The sequence below is a fragment of the Elaeis guineensis genome, chromosome 11, assembly GCF_000442705.2.
Source record: "Elaeis guineensis isolate ETL-2024a chromosome 11, EG11, whole genome shotgun sequence".
Lineage (NCBI taxonomy): Eukaryota > Viridiplantae > Streptophyta > Magnoliopsida > Arecales > Arecaceae > Elaeis > Elaeis guineensis.
The window spans coordinates 108,807,211-108,825,175 of NC_026003.2; the positions used below are offsets into that span (position 1 = coordinate 108,807,211).

Below are 17,965 nucleotides of genomic sequence, written 5' to 3' on the forward strand. Positions count from 1 at the left end.
ATGGGGGTGTTGTACAACCCAGTCCTCTAATGCGAAGATGTATCCTTGATCCAAACAACACCAGTTAATGTACCGGCTGCATTTTCCCAAAAAAAGAAAAGGTGTCATACATCGAATCGAATTTCTAGCAATTCTTCATACTTGTACGATTTGTGCATTATACCCACGATACCCTGATGAGCGACGGCGTTTAATCGGTTGCCGATGCCGACACATTATTCCACACCTCAACAAAACGCTCCCTTCTTCGGAGAAAAAAAAGACAAACAAATTATGGAAAGATCTCACCTTTCGAACCACCAAATGCTTATTTTATTAATATTACCCGATGGTCGCTCTGATCGGGCTATCAGCGGAGCCTGTCCAAGTTATCAGATCGAAAGCCCCAACGACACATCGTGCATGGACAAAAAGGCGAAAACGCCCCGCTGTCCAATCCAAGCGGGATGGGAGGAGAGCCAGGGTTGGGGCGCTGGACGGGGATGCTGCTCTCCTCCACCACCCTTTCCATCAATAATATCAAACTCTGCACTTGTTGTCGTGGCCCTTTCAAGATCCCATATTTTTATTGCAGCACATCTTTACAAAATCGCATGTTGCTCTCCTCCAGGTATCTTTCCTTTCTCCATGGGTCAAGGCACGGGGGGAGGCTTGAGTTTTAAAATTAAATAGGGGCCAGGTTGGTGGGAGAAGACACCCTACCCTCTCATGCTGCCTCTAATTTTTCCTGTCCACTCTTCAAGCTCACTTTAGGCCAATACAGGCCTCCCTTGTTTTCCAAAAGTCAAAGCACCCCTAAACCAAAGCAACACCCCCACCCCGAAAAAAAAAAAACAGTAACACCACTACTATTGCTCCCTTCACAAACACGAGCTTTTTATTCTTTGTATATAAAACAAGCCATCATAATATATACATATGTATACTAGTTGGGATATAATATAATTTTGTTTATAAGGCGCCTGTATAATAGTACATGTGTAGATATAGGTTTTTCCTCCTTTTTTTTTTTTTTTTTTTTTGTGGCACAATAGCGAAGCAGTCTCAATTAGCTCATGCTCTCCAGAACAGCAGGCTTTTTGGGGCTTATCGCGAGCCATGTATAAATTCCCAAATGATGAAAAGGACAAGCTCACATGAGCCGAACCAGATAATTCATGGGCCCTCCTCACCCCCCACCCCCATCTCTCCTTTATAAAGCTACCGTACCATCCTATCTTTCCTCTCTCTCTCTCTCCCTTAGCGTCTGCGCTTCTCTCTATCCTCCCATTTGGTTTGTTGGAAGCTAAAATACCTTCCCGGCCCTTCGGGGAACCTTCGAGGCAGTCCGTTGGCAGCGCCAGGAAACCACCCACATCCGATCTATCCCCCAAAGGGGTCAGCAGGAACCCGCCGAGTCCCCAGCCCTCACTGATTTCTGGTCAAAGCTGTAGACACCGACCGTTCCTTTCTTCCTTGGCCTCCCATCAGATCTCAGTCCCAGGACAAATCACCAACAGAATTAGAGAAGGAAAAAAAAAAAAAAAAAAGAAAAGAAAAGCAAAGAAAGTGAAAGATCTATCATACCAAAGGTGAGTACTAGTAGCAGCAGTAGCAGTACTAGTTTCTATTTCGGTTCCTCAGGGCTTTCTGACCTCAAAGTCAAGATGGAGTTCACACATGGAAGAAGAGAGAGGTTTTACAGTGAGGATGACCACCAGGAGGCGGCCTCCAAGCACCCTCATCTTGTTCCTCCTTCTTCTTCTTCCTCCCCCCCTTCCTCTTCCTCCACTGCCTTCCGATGGTCCGGTGGAGCGCCGGGGAGCGGAGGCGGCGGCAGCGGCGATGCTCCTAATTATGTAGAGAAGGAGCACATGTTCGACAAGGTGGTGACGCCGAGCGATGTCGGCAAGCTCAACCGGCTGGTGATCCCGAAGCAGCACGCCGAGAAGTACTTCCCGCTCGACATGTCGACCAACGAGAAAGGGATGCTGCTGAGCTTCGAGGACCGGACGGGGAAGCCGTGGCGGTTCCGCTACTCCTACTGGAACAGCAGCCAGAGCTACGTGATGACCAAGGGCTGGAGCCGCTTCGTCAAGGAGAAGAGGCTTGATGCTGGGGATACCGTCTCCTTCGGGCGAGGAGTCGGTGAAGCCGCCCGCGATCGCCTCTTTATCGACTGGAGGCGGCGGCCTGAGCCTCACAACCTGCCTCGCCAGCTGCCGCGCCTTCCTTTACCCCTCCCGGGAGTGTCGCTGGCCCGGTCGGTGAGCCCGTGGGGCGGTCGGCTCTTCGTCCCTCCGGCAGCACTGGTGTACGACCACGGCCAGCAGGGGTACGGGTACAACGCTGCGAACCCCGGCAGCGGGCAGTTTCTTTTCTTTAGATCGGCAGCGGCAGGGCCGCCGCAGATTGGGGTGCAACCAGGAGGCGGAAGCAGCAGCGGGGATGAAGTGGTGGCCGGCGTGCCATTGGTTTTGGATTCGGTGCCGCTCGTCCACAGCCAGGCACAAGCGAAGCGGGTCAGGCTATTCGGGGTGAACCTCGACTGTCCCGAACCGGATGGTGGTGCTGACGACGGCAATGGTGGGTCTTTAAGCATGCGCCGGATGCAACCCCATTCGACGGCCCAACTCCTCCAATGGTCGCAAGGTGGAGCCGAAACTTCGATGGCCGCCTCGCGGTCGCCGGGCAAGGAGAAGCAGTCACCGCTGGATCTTGACATGTGATGATCGAAAGGAGGAGAATGGGGAGGAAGGAAATTAATCGTCATACCCTCATGAGATCTATACCTGGAATTGGGATCGATGGACACTGAACTGAATGAGAGAAAGGTTAAAAGATTCTTTCTTTTTAGCGCTTACTTGGCTTCTTGGAGCATGAGGAATCATTGGGATACTTGGCATGAGTGGGGTTGGGAAGAAAGGAAGGAAGCATATCCAAACTTATTTTTCTTTTCCTTTTCCTTTTTCCTTCTATCAGATTTCCTATTCCAATTGTAAATATATTATAGGTATTGATCCCTCTTATGCCCTACATATGATAAACATTTTCCATCTGTGTAAACTACATTAGTTTGGGGATTTGCCCTTATTCGGTTGCATGCGCTGATATAAGCTCTCGAGCTTCGATATTATTGCCTTCAGATTACTCATTGTTGTGCTGCTAGGTTGTTTCAGCTACATCTTCCTCACATACCTCCAAAGCACTGGGCATGCCTTAAAGAGGACAGACAGTTATGGAGAAAAAGGAGGTCAGATCTCAATCCTTCTCCATCCATTTCCTATCTGTTGTGCATTGGGATTTTATCTTTGCCTGCCATGACAGCACCTCGTATGCTGTCATTCATGCATGATGGGATATGATAGGAGTAAGCTGTGCAGAATTCTCTCTTTTTTTCTTTTAAAGAAATTATACTATTTTAAGTGGTCAAGCTTTAGTAATGGACTCCAATTGATGAAAGGAGAGTACTGCTAATGCTATAGACGCCCTGCTTAATGTGCTGTAACAATTGTCAGGGATGTGTGTTGAATACCATCCAAAAGTTCTTTAAGGTGGAAGAGAGTGAAGAAAATAGGTGCCAAGATGCTCACGTACTGCATTTAAGAAAGTTGAAGGTCGAACTGGCTAAGCTTTTTGTTGCACTATAGTTATTTCTAACTGTAGTGAGGTATACTGACAAGAGCTAAGATGTTGGACGCACTTGCAGTGGGCATGGTATGGGAGGTAATCATAATAGGGAATGAGTGGAATAGAATTTTCGATACAAGGTTCAGTTGGTTGCTCATGTACTTGAAACACATACCAAGAAAACAAAAAAAAGATAATCAATCTATAAATAAAAGAATATAGAGGATAGCAGCAGAAGAAAAGTTAGCGCTTATCTGATTTCAAGATTTGTTTGGGATAAAAAATAATTCGAATGCAAAAAGTCCTTCTTCATGACTGTCTGTTTTATAGACAGGGATTCGCCAATCCCCTCCTCTTTCATGGCTTTTTCCTGGAAAAAAGTAAAATAGACTTTTTTTATTAGTCATCTCTTTTTCTTAGTTTGGTATTAAATTGTGAATTTTGCATTATTTTCATTTATCTTTAGGCATGTTAGATAATCTCAAAGTGCAAGTACAACATAATGTTTTTTTGCTGCAAAATCCAAAATATGATATATATATATATATGTTTTACGTTCGGTTCTTGTTCTCTTTTTCCCTTTTCCTATGTATAGCTTTGACTCTCTTTTTTGGGACCTTCTGAGAACTAATGTTATTCCCATTTCTTCAATAATCTACAAATTGGAACTCCTGAAACTTAGAAGAGTTCGCTTAAAATATTTTGAGTTGGGCATCCTAGACGTCTCATGATACTCATACCTGCCATGTCTACAGAGACTATAGTGCTAGGTCCATTACAATGTGCGTAATAATCCTATGAAAATAACATCAGCTACCTTTCAGAATTAGGGAGTGGAGATGCATAGAATTTTTTGAATTTCTTTTTTTGTGCAAAACGGTGGGTGAAACTGATGGAATTTCAATTAGTATGAGGGAAGATTTTGTAGGCCTTTTATTATGGAAACTAAATGTGAGAAGGGTGTTTTTTTCAAACAAGTGATGAAAGATTTTAGACACTGACCAAGCAAGCTCTTCTTTATGTATCATAACCCTACATACTTATCCACATGATTTTCGACATAATTTGGAACACTAGAGTTAATATGCATGCATGACTTGGTTATCACACTGTTTGAACGAACCAATTTCTACAATGGTCAAGCAGTCATTATGACACCATATATGGAAGCTGCTCCTCAGGCTTGCCATGATGCAGGGTGCTCCTAAGATACGGAAATATAAAGTTGCCAACAATGGGATAGCTATTTCTTCTGGTTACATTCTAATGAACAAAAATTTTATCCATTCATCTTGCACGCAGATCACTAACTCATTAGATATTGATAATAAATGGCTATATGGTTTGGTCATTCATATTATACGTGTACATACATCATCAGTTTGAATCATACTATGGTATCCCAAGTATCAAAATATGATTAGTTATCCCATCTTTTGCATCCGAAGAAGAAGAAGAAGAGGAAATAAATATATATTTTAGACATATTTAAGTAGGTACATAGATGTTAGTTAGAATATAGCTAACTCATTTTTCATTATTGTTTCAGCTTATTTAGTAGAAAATGTAGTAACCTCTGTATCCTGGCCACTTGACTGCAGCAGCATTAATGCTGGCCGGTGAGACAATAGCTTTCTTCATTCTGGAAGAACCATCCCAAAAGGGGAAGAAAAAGATAACTGAAAACACAAAACAGGTTGACATGTTTGGCTGATCTAATGCCAAGTTAATAAAATAGGTACATTAGAGATCGAAATCGGATCTGCAATTTTCAAAGTGATCTCAATTTATTTGTCATTGGTCATGGTCACAATACATAGACAGGGAGACATTCTCAATGAGAAAAATGAAAAAAAGATGGGGAAGAAGAGACCCTTTTACATACTAGCTTCTGTTGAGTGCTTTGTGGACCCCTTTTCAAAGAATTTTTTTTTTCTATATAAATATATGTCTGATTTTTTTTTTTGAAAAAGTACATACGTCTACTGTTCTTTTATCTGTCACGTTTCCTTGATTCGTTTAGTTGGACTATTACATAGCTTGCTTAGCATTTCTTGAAAAGAAAGAAACCCTAATTTGAACTATCATATAACCTATCATGCATATAAACATTCCTAGTCGTGAAACAACACCAGCATTGCACATGACATCTTATGCTATACCAGGAGACTGGTTGGACATCTAGTGTGGCTTTTGAATATTTTACAATGAATTGTTGGTACAAATTTGCAGAGAGATTGGAAACAGCTATATATATATATATATATATATATATATATATATATATATATATATATATATATATATATATATCCGAAGGCACAGTTTGTTTGTTAACGGCCAGCTTCGAGCCTGTAAGTCTCCTTTTACCTATTTGGTTTTCTTTTGTCGCAATACTACTTAAAAGTTGAGTTTTTTCATGGTTGGCTATTTCTGTAGTAAAAAGTTGGGTTAAAGTTTGGGCATAAGATTATAGTACAGTTTGATTAAACTAGATATTGTCTTCTCCAAAGATTTGGGTTCTAGTACCTGACCCAACATGTTGGAAAATTAATTGATATAGCTTTCTATATATAGGCATTGTATACTCATCTATCCAAGGCACATGAAAAGCTCATTTGATAGTTAACTTCCAACTCAAAGATTTCTCCTACTGGTCAATTGGTTCAGCAATTATTAGGCATAAAATTTCGTATGAAGGTATATGTATGAAGTTAAGTTATGATATGAATACACTTCTTAAGGCTGTCTCAGCTTTTTAGGTAATTTGGATAGCTTAGGTTCCTCTATTAGTCTTCATCTCTACTTTATTATTGTTTGTATTTTCTCCCTTGAGGCTGAGCTGTAACACTTTGAACTTCACATATCTTCATTATACCTTTTTATTTCTTTTTTTATTTTTATCTAATAAAGTTGGGTGGCATTCATTGCTTCCCTTTCCCTCAAAAAAAAGTTAAAATATGAATACTATTAGAAAAGTTTAGAGTGCTAGCTGAGTTATCTAATATAGATATCTGTTAGCAAGAATTTTTGCTGTAAGGATTATTCTAGTAGCTTGCACTTGATCAAAAATGTGAAGTGAATTATCTATAGTCTATCATCGTGATAACTTTCATCATGGACATGAAAACCTAAGATGGATTGTGTAAGTAAAATACTCTCAAATTGTAACCTAGGATCTCATTGAAAAAGGTTAGATAGAAATTATTAATTGAGGTCTCTTGTTCCTGCTTAAGTACTCAAAATCTTCCTAATGCACAACCAACATGGGACTAAACAGAAGATTACATGGATCCTGGCATATTTGGCTAGACAAAGAAATCAAGATAAATTAAATCAATTCAAGTCTAATTATAATTCCACTGATAATTGAGTCAAGTATCACACATTTAGAAGATATATACCTCAGAGACTCATGATTCACTTTCAAACGAAGATATGATATTTTTGAACTTCTTGAATTGCAATGCTTCTTCATTTGAATTAATCACACTAGCAGAGACTAATGAGTTGGATTTATTTTTTTCAAAAAAAAATCCTATACGTAATTTCATAATATATAGTAAGGCCAAGTAAGAAAGTGCAAGGAATTGGAAAAGTTCAATAGATTTAAAATAAAAAAATAGAGAGAATATGGTATAGAAGATCAAGGATATTAGAAGTTGTTAGAGAGTGAGAGAATGCGAGCCCCCCCACACACAGAAAGCATTTCCCTTTAGAAGAAATTTTCCCTAATAGAAAATGCTACTTATAGTATTTCTTGTTGGTAGTTCTGTTTCACTAGCTTTGAACTATATCATGGAGATATTTGAATCAATATCATGAAAAGAGAAATTTTGATAGGATTTGACTTGAATGTTATATATGAATCTCACTAAAGGTCATAGTTACACATATCGAGTAAAGCAAATTGTGTTCCTCAAAAAAAAAAAAGAAAAAAGAACAGGTTATTTGTGAAATATTTTTAAAAAAATACAGTCAAGTTATAGCAAATTTGAAGGAAAAGTTATTTTATTCAAGTCCATAGGACTTTTGGGACCCCTCTCCTACGTATTAGAGGTCCTAGGTTCAAAACCATATGGTGACAATTACATCATGTTTCTCGAAAAAAAGATATCTTATGTAGCATGTGGGCTTTTGTAGCTCATATTGTTTGCTAGGTGGTGGTGCCTTCGTACAAATATATTCAATAATGACAAGAGTTTCAAGTTTATCTATTTAGGGTCCATTTGGATGTGGAATATATATCTTACCAATGTAATGAAAGTTTCATGGCATGGTGGAGTTCACTTCTGAGAGAATAGATCTTATCAGTGTAATAAGATGGCAAATTTCTTGGCAGAGTTCAATTCTGATGATATGGATCTTATCAATGTGAGAAGATTTTCCAGGCAAGGATCTTGGTGGAGATCAATTCTGCAGATATGGTGGAAGCGGGTTGTTTTATAGAGATGGAGAAGCCTAGGCAACAAGCAATCCCTAAAAGTATAAATAAGATAAATCACCTTTTGCAACCAAATTTATTCTCTTAAAAATACGATTACTTGTGGCTTGAAACTACCCTGATCTCTTGGAACCATCCCTCTTCCATCATAATTTTAATTAGGCTGAAACCTCTGCCATGAAATCTTATTACACTGATAAGATCTTTCGGAATCCAGTTAGACCCTTAATATTCATTCCTCCATACCTTCTACTATTTAAGAACTTTTAGTAACCATGAAGTGTTATTGCAACTCAACCATGTTATTGATTAACTAAAAGGATGTTATTTATGGACTTTTACATACTTATTGAAACAAATGCTGATTGCAAACCTAAAGAGGAATCATTTACAGCATCTGTACTTCCATCATAAGTTTGTCTAACTAAATACTTAACAAACATAATGGGTGAGACGCCGCTTCTTAGCAACTGGAGATTAAAGCTAGGTTCTATTCTTAAATGGTGTTATCTCCAAAATTTTAGACTTAAAGAACTATAACATCGATGAACCTATCTCCTCTCCCTCAGAAAATTGTGCTTAGTTATTTCTTTTGATGAAAATGATCCTTAGTTATTTCACGATACCTTTTTTTCTATCCAGAAAAAAATTGGTAAGACAAATGTTTGTAAAGGAGATGCGATGCATTAATTCCATCAATTATTTCACATGTTCCTAGTTTCATGTATTATACTTAGCAGTCATAGGGTGATTGGTCTTGGCCAAAAGCCCACCATTTGCCCTATGTTCTCACATTTCCTCTATCATCTCTAAATTCAAAAATATAATAAATTATTATGATGCCATAAGTCTATCTCCCATAGGGTTTAATATTTTATGTCCCTTAATTCTATAAAGATATAGTAAAATACTAATCTTTAACTTGATGCTCGTTAAATGCCTAAAGATGAAAGCTTCATACTACCTTTTGCGCTTTTCTTGTTTAACTACACATATGTTCGTGATTTTTTTACCAGAGAAATTTTATTATAAACATGTCCGTGGTGAGGTAAAATTTCAAGGATGGCACATGATGCATTACTTCTACTACAACAGACATAATGACGTTTATTATACATAAAGATGCTATTGTAATGTACCAAATTTCTTATTCAAATTAATACTTGAAATCAAAAAAATATAAAAATATTTTTAAATTCCTTAATCATCAAAATCTTCTCATATGCATTTAAGGTTGATGTGCTTAAAATGAATCGAGCGCAATATTCTTATTCCATATATTTTTTATTTCATTGCTTGATGTAATAAGACAAATTTGTTACTCATTTAATTCTTAATGCTTATCTCTTTTTACAGAAATATTATCTTAAGAAAATTACAACCTTTACAAGCTCTAATTATTTAAATATCTCACTGCATGAACATTAGACCAATATGCTCAAAATCATCTTTTTTTGATGAAACGGATGGCTCATGCAATCTTAGTATGAATACATGCAACATAATCACAAAATAAAATACCATGAAACTTCATTAGGATATACGAGATATCAATCCAAGTTACGCCTTCAGAATGTTCCTCAATGAAGGAAGCCACGCAGCCTGCCATGCTATTCACTTCTCGATTATCACTTTCCAAACATTGCTTTCTTATACCGTATTCCTACTTCCACAACTTTATTTGAAGCAAATTGATCAAGCATTTTGTCCTTCACAACCTTAATGTTTTAGAATAATACTTGATTTCAAGATATATAGGTAAGAAAATAAATATATATTCCAAATGACGCTCAATATTTTGTTCAAATTATATATAGAATCTTAGCTTACCAGTATTTATAAATAGGATTGGAAAATATCTATTTAAATCCTAATTATCCCTTATATTAGCCTCCATTATCTCAAGTAACAATGGCCAATAGTTAAGTTAACTAGGATGGCTGATGACTATTCCATCCCTAGAAAGAGGGATGTGAAAAGAAAATGGAAAAAAAAAATCTCTCACTAGTTAAATGCTAAAACCCCTCAAGACTCCTCTTCGTTATCATTTTCTTCTTTTCCTTGAAATCCCATATTGAATGAAATCCTAGGTCGAACAATCAATCCAGAGCCTATTTATGAAATATAGTAGGATTAGGCTTCATTTCTCATAAGATCATGAATTATACGATCTATTTAAGTAAGGCTAATATCAACCCAATCCTTCGCCGGTCCAAATTTTGTGAGAGGAAAAAAGGACCTCCATAGGTATTTTTCTTAATCTTGTAGTCCAACATGTCTATAAATGGGATTTAGGCTAAGACAAGAATGGGCCATTAGAAAAAACAGGGCCAGTAAGCAAACAGGCATGATTTCTATAAGAAATCCTGCCCAATCTTTCTCCACCTCCACTCGTGGTGGCATCAAGTGGTATCAGAATAATAAGCTCCACCTCTATGATATCATTGCTTCCACGTCATCACCACTTGCGGCCTCCTTAACCACTTTGGAGGCATTTCTCACTACAAAAATGGTGCCTGCCATATGACCCCTCCCTTATGCTCACCACCTTTGAGGCCTATTATAATATCTATTCCATCCTCACCTATATTGCCATATAGGTCTACAATGGCCTCTATGAGGATGCAGCCCGCTAATTTCTTTTTCTGCATGAATCTTAAAGCATCCAAAAAAGTTAGCTTCTTGCATTGTCCACATGAGTAGGAAAGGAAGACTCCCATTGGGAATGGGAGTCTTCCTCTTCTCCGGGGAGTCTTCCTCTTCTTTGATTTTAATATTGAAAGTTTTTCTCTTATTTAATTCTAACTAAAAAAACTATCCTAAAGCAGCCAAATCCTATGATATTTTTGATCTATAAAAGAGCTTCTCCTCCCTCTATTCATCACACACCAAACCCATCTATCATCAGCAAGAAATCCTCTGACTTGTCCTTGATTTTTCATGAAGGGGTCTTCAGAATTTTTTCAATGAATTGACTGTTAGACCTCACTGGAGCCAAGGTAAGGCTTAAATCTTCCATTTTCCTTTCTTCTAGTCTGTGGGGTGTCGCCGATGCTGGAATTTAGGTTGGTGAGGTGTCAGAATAGTGAAGAAATAGGAATTCTCCTATTTTATTTCTTATTTTTCTCCTTTCCTTCTTCGTCATACTGGAGACCATCGCCAGACTTGATCGTGATGGCGTCTGAGGCAGATGTTGCAGTCCCATCATTGAGGAGCTACTACTGTAGGGTGTGGCTAACTGAGAGTTTTTTTTCTTTTTCCTTATCTTTCTTTATCTCTTCTTCTCCGAATTAGCTTTCATCGCAAGGACATCATCATGCTTGAACTACCAAGGGTGGGAGTTGTTGCTGCCGACCATGGTTGCCACCATGGGTGTGGCCGACCCTAAAGTTCTTTTCCCCTTTCCCCTATTTTTCCATGGAGGAAGAAAAAAACAATAGAAAGATAGGAAGAAAAATATGCATATTTTGATTCTCTCCTCTATTTTTCTTTCTCTTCTTCACTCTCTCACTACACGTTTAGTGAACTAGTGATCCAGAGTTGTCTAATATATGGATTCATGCTAGCCCTAGGAGGGGTCCAGACCAGTGTTGTATGATCATGGTCCTGAGTTAGCATCGTACAACCATGAATCCTGATCTTTTGAAGCTTTTCCATCAAAAATCCTAAATATTTATGAATGTTTTAATGATAAGGCTTAACTTTATAGGTGAGCACTTATCTGAGCAAGATAGTGTTGGGTCGGACACTTTGCCTCCATGTTTATAAACCGAGCAGGTTGATGTTCCTCGTACTTGAGTCAATCACTAATATAGGTAAGAATTCTTTGATACAACCATCTATATGATTATAAAAAAAATTATTTATAACTGTATCTATATGATTGTATATGTTATTTATATATCAGCTCGTGTATCATATGTTGATGAATTAATATTGCATGGTTCATAATTAATTGATATTTAATTATAGATATCATGTTGAATAAGAAAAATTATGATTTTACATAATTGATGCAGTGTGGATAGTATCTAAGTTAGTCGGTCATGCAAAAAATATGATGTATATGTTGGATTAGTTTTGGAGTGGAGTGCGATACTAGTTTTAGCTTATCATAGGCTGGAGCATGGCTATGACTAATCTAATACTAAAAATCAGATTATGACTTTAATAATATGGATGGGGCATGAACAGTATTTGAACTAATTGGTCATACAAGAAATGTGGTGTATATGCTAGATCAGTCTAGGACTGGGATGCAGTGCTATGTTTGACTTATCACAGATTAAAGCATAATTGTAATTAATTCAATATCAAAAAGAAAAACATAAATTTGCATAACCATAAAAGTAAAAAAAAAAATGTGGACTAGTTGGCCATATATAAAATGTGACATATCAACCGCAGACTAAGATATGATTTATAGTCATCGACCATGGGCAGAATCATGGTATGCATTTGGCTTGCCATGGACTGAAGTATGGTTGTGACTAGTCCAATACTGAAATCAAATTAAGATGATAAACTCTATCTCATCGAAGGGTATCTGACTAGCTAGCATGTGTGAAATATGGTATTCATGATGTTAGCCATGAGTTGAGATGTGACTGCCAGCCATGGATGGAAATATAATGTATGTTTAGCCTATTATGGGCTGGAGTATGAGCGGGTCTAGTTCAGTAGAAGAATAATAATATGGTCAAGATCCAACTATGTTAATCAGATAATGAAAATAATTTTATTGAAATATTATTGAATCAAATTGTTGCTTTGATGATATATAAGTGATACATATCTCGATGGGCTGGAGTGTGAGCGGGTCTAGTTCAGTAGAAGAATAATAATATGGTCAAGATCCAACTATGTTAATCAGATAATGAAAATAATTTTACTGAAATATTGTTGAATTGAATTGTTGCTTTGATGATATATAAGTGATACATATCTCGAGATTTCTATATTGAATTGTTGCTCTTTTCCCCCTTTCCTTGTTTTCTCATGGAAAAGGAAAGAACAAAAAATAAAAAGAGAGGGAGAAAAATTTATGTATATTTTGATTCTCTCTTTTCTCTCTCCTCTATTTTTGTCTCTCTTATTCACTTTTTCTCTCTCTATATGTTTAGTAGACTAGTGATGATCAAGGGTTGTCTTATGGATTCGAGCTGACCTTAGGAGAGGTCTCAGACTGGTGTTGTATAATCATAGTCCCGGATTAGTATCATGCAATCATGCGCCCTGATATTTTAAAATTTTTCCACCAAAAATCCTGAATATTTACGGATGTTTTAATGATGAGGCCCAACTCTATAGGTGAGTAATTACCTCGACAATACAGTGTTGGGTCAGAGACTTTGCCTCCATGTTCATAAACCGAGGAGCAAGTCGATGTTCACTATACTTGGGTCAATCAATGATAGAGGTAAAAATCCCTTAACACAATAATCTACATGATGTATGATTTTACTATACTCTCTTATTGGCTAAATATTAACTAAAAAATATTTCATATTCATACTAGTGTGGGGGGGAGGCAGAAATTCTTATTAGGTTGTAAAGCTCACACTTTTTTTTTTCTTTAGAGTTGCAGCATATATGTAGCATCGATCAGGTTGGGCGTGGAGTTCAAGTAATGAAATTCTTAATTAGTTAGATGATTTTCTGATACCAAATCAATGTTTCAATCTTTTGTGAACTATATTCAATAGAGATGGATTGATTTGGTTTGATAAATATGATTGAAATTTATAATTCTTTTGATTTTCTTATAGACTTATTTATTATTTAAATCTTGCATGATCTACAGGATATTACTCTAGGGTTTATAACTCTAGGGTTTATTATCCGATGTTGGGTTTGGGGCATAACAGCCCCCGATGTCACTTTTGGTAATGTTGGCACTGCCAACAACTTCATTAAGATAGTCCATGGCAACATGAAAATATCTTTGCCAAGACTTCTTTATATTATCAGTGGTCACATCAATCATTTTCATCAGGATCATCGCCAATATGTTCAAGTTCTATCCCCAACAAGGACAGAGAGGGTGAGTTTGTGGATAAGTAGCTAGGAAATGGATGGTCTAATAGGTGGTAAAGTTCTCAGCCATTTCCTTCATCATGGGTAACTCTCTTGATTATCACTATCGAAGTAGGTTCAAGGAGAATATGGTGGCCACCGAGGAGATTTTGACAAGCTAGGATGGTGATGTCTCCAGAGCATCCTTAATTAGAATGATTAAATAACAGGAAGTGTCAAATTGATGATGTCTTTTAGGCTCTATATGCCTCAAAGATTGGTTGCTATGCGTAAGGTTTGATCTTGCTTTAGATCAAGAGTAACAAGAAGGGGTGAAACCTCAATTTCGGGCAGCAGCGAGGATCTAGAAGGGGGTTGAAGCACCAGAAAAGAAACATGAGAAAGAAAAGAGGAAGGAAAGGAGAAAAAATATTTTGGAAAGAGGGGTAGCTTTGTCCTCCATGTATAACAAACCCACAAAAATTTAAGAAAATGACTGTCTACTAATTTGTGACAATTAACCCAAGAAGCTTTTTTCCAAAAAAAAGATCGATATTTTCTGAATCACTTTGTAAACAATGATAAAAAATATTTTTATATAATTCAATAGAATATTAGGTGTGATTTGTAAAAAACTAAACCATATTCCAAATTCTCTAGTCATCAACAAATTTCCACGACTACGTACTCAAGATAAACCATACATAGTTTGCTACCATGGCGATAGCCCAGCTGGAACGGGCCTTTGTTTCCACGCAAGTGACCTAGGTTCGAATCGCGAGTGAATGTTGGAGGAAAATGACACATGAAGGATTCCTTTCTGACGAGTAGGGAGTGGCCTATCCTTACATCCAAATCGAACATTCGTCAGTGGCTAAAAATAAAATTGGGAAATGTTTTTATTTTGTTATTTTTTTGGGTATAAAGAAGAGGCTCTTAATTCCTAGCCAGCCAATCAGCAGAGCTATTGTCTTCTCGATAGATGTGGATAACCATGGATTAGGGAAAAGAAGTGAGTAAATTCTAATTAAGTAAGAAGGCATGGGTGGGATGAAAGTGTTGAAGTATCCTTCCAACGCCATGTAATAACTGCTTGCAAGTCACCTTCTACCCAAATATTCCTTACCAGAAAACAAAGTGGCTACTTTGAGCCCTTACCATGCTGCCTGGAGCTCAGCTACTGTTACGGTTTTGTCCGTGGGAACGATATTCAGCTGCATACATAGGATTGTTTTCATGGTCTCTAATCAGAAACCTGGACAAGTCACCAGCATTGCCCCGGACAGAGTCATCAAAGTTTAATACAGTACACCATAGTTGGGACCCACTATGATAGAAGTATAATCCAAATTGTGGATTTCATCAAATCAAAAGGCTTGATCTATTTTGTACGGGGGACAATCTTAATTATTTTTGGACTCTGAAACAAGAAGAGTTCTATTCATGCAAGCTAGTAGAAACTTTTTGATTATTATTAGAAGTCTATATATATTTGGACTTTTTTCTATTTAAAGATAAAAAGTGAGGGCGTGCACAACAAGAAAGCACGTAAAGGGGGGTACATATCGAACACCGCTTCTGTCCTTTCGTAGATGCTCTTCTTATCTATTAAATATGAATACGGAATGATGAAGTGATTGGAAAATCACTCAGGCTTGGGCAGTATAGAATTAGTGTTTCGATTAAAAGACTTTGAAAAGCTAATTGAAAGTGTAGACTGGGAGATCGACAATGCACAAAATGAAAGAGAAGAAAGTATAAAACATTGGAGAGAGAGGTGAAAGAATAGTCCTTACATCGTTATTGTATGGAAGTTCATAGAGAGGATTAGATTCAAAGACTCATTAGGGAGGAACAGGTTGCATCCACTCCAATTGCAATGAGTTATTTTTCACACACTGTGCATAAGTGTGCAGGCATCATCCACTTTACCAACATGCATGATATGAGCTTTTACGGTTTGGAAAGTCGGATATGGTGTCTACGAATAACGAAAGAAAAAAAAAAAAAATGGCACTCGAGTCCCTTGAAACCCCATACATAGACAAGTTGGAGATACGTTTTGTAGGCAAGACTTGATTTGCTCCCTGACATTATAGGATGGGTCTCCACTGTTGAGGAAGCTTTGGAACCTAAGCAGCTAAATCAATGTCTGGCGTGAGCACCCACTCTCATTACAAGTTCGTACAAGACGAACCTTATAGTCTATAGAAATTCCTGGTGTAGAACAGATTGTGCAGTCTCAAAGGGTGTCTAACCTAAAATAGAAGACAACCACATCTAAAATAATATTGTTCAATATGCTAGGATATAAATAAAGAAGCTTCATTACCTTAAAGTGGAGGAAGAAATAGACATTTACAGGGAAAAACTTGTTTTGGGTGATTTTCTCCATTTAACCATTTCCCTAATGAAAAATTCTAATTTGGTTTTGGATTTAGGAGATGATTCTGATAAAAACTATTTATGCATGGCCTCACTTGTACGAGTCACAACTAGCCAGTCATGATTTCTCCAAGTATCCATAAAACATAAATAACTTTTCCTATCTAAACACCTCAGTCCCAATATGATTAGAGTTCAGAAGAGAGAGCGGGGGAAAAAGTGCACTCACAATTCAACGGGAGGGTTGGTTCCACTCTCCATTATCTCGTGCACCCGGTCCCTTTCTTGCCCAAGGGGGGTAAAAATCTCTAGATTGAGATGGGATCATAGCTTCCCGTGGCTGGAGTACTCCTCATCTGTTGCCGGACTCCACTTTAGCAGCTAGATATCTAAAGACCGCGGGCAACTAAAAAGGAGAAGAGAAAAGGAGGACGTGGCTTCATATTTCAAGAGGAGGTTCCAATGTTTAAATCCTTGCATTTCTCGTGATAAGATTATCGTATTTTATCAGCGTCTTGCTGCATATCTTCTCCAGAATAGTTCTAATAAAAAGGGATCCACAAGTAATTGCGAGATATCAGAGTAATCCGTGCCTCTTATGTGCATTAACATGCCAACTACTAGCCTTCAATATTGTCATGCATCGATCCTGAAGTGCCAACATATCACTTTTTATCTTATTTATGTTTCTTCAATTTTTTGGAAAAGAAGTAACAATAGAACATATACTTTTACACCAGACTGATTTCTAGCATCTAATTATGAGAACAGACCAGCTTATCATCAGCGTTGGTTAATTAATTAAGCATCTACTTCCACATCCATAGGATCCTAGTGGCATGCTATGCAACTTGAAAGCTGCAAGGATCATGCATGATTGCAATTCCGGATGCCATGCCACCAAGGTACACCTTGTGGCATCTACACTGACTGAAAGAGGCAGAGGGTTAATGAGTCAGTCCTTATCACCAAGGTGGTCCATGTGCTAAACCTTAGAGAGGTATGCAGCCATAGCTAGCATCCGTTTTTATCCCATGCCCCTGCCGTCCATGCCAAGGAAACATCGCTTCAGTCCATGTGATTTTAGTACTTGGGCGAGGACCCCCCCTTGATGCCAATATCTCCCTTTCCACCGAGTCCATCTCCCCCACCAAAGTCCGTGACAACAACTTTCTCCCTAGAATGTGCATGGTTCGTTGCATCAACTTCCCTACATTAGCATGTGAATCGCTTTCTCCTATCCTTTCTCTCACATCTCCCATAAAGATATTGGCATCAATCATGATTTACTTGCATGTTACGTAGTGTACTAGTTACCTTAATTTGTAGATCCGTGACTAGAATTAAAACATTACATGGAAGTGGTAGATGTCATCATTTCGTCCTTCCAATAATCCATGCACCCCATCTTAGAAAAGTACCATTAATTGTTTTGCATATGAATCCTTTTTTCGCGCATATTGGATGTCATGTTGCAGTATCATTGGAATATCTCATACATGGGAAGTTGCT

At 37.9% G+C, this 17,965-nt stretch overlaps 1 protein-coding gene across 1 annotated transcript; it reads left to right on the forward strand.

Annotated features, from left to right (window-relative positions):
* Positions 1-1,214: 1,214 nt before the first annotated feature.
* On the forward strand, positions 1,215-3,072 carry LOC105054247 (B3 domain-containing protein Os03g0120900). The gene has a single exon (XM_010935729.4). It carries the CDS (start codon positions 1,647-1,649, stop codon positions 2,706-2,708), a length of 1,062 nt encoding a protein of 353 aa, XP_010934031.1. The 5' UTR covers positions 1,215-1,646; the 3' UTR covers positions 2,709-3,072.
* The last annotated feature ends 14,893 nt before the right edge of the window (positions 3,073-17,965 follow it).

What these genes read in the sequence shown, in the direction of transcription:
- LOC105054247 (XM_010935729.4), top strand. Translation starts at nt 1,647, where the DNA reads ATGGAGTTCACACATGGAAGAAGAGAGAGGTTTTACAGTGAGGATGAC.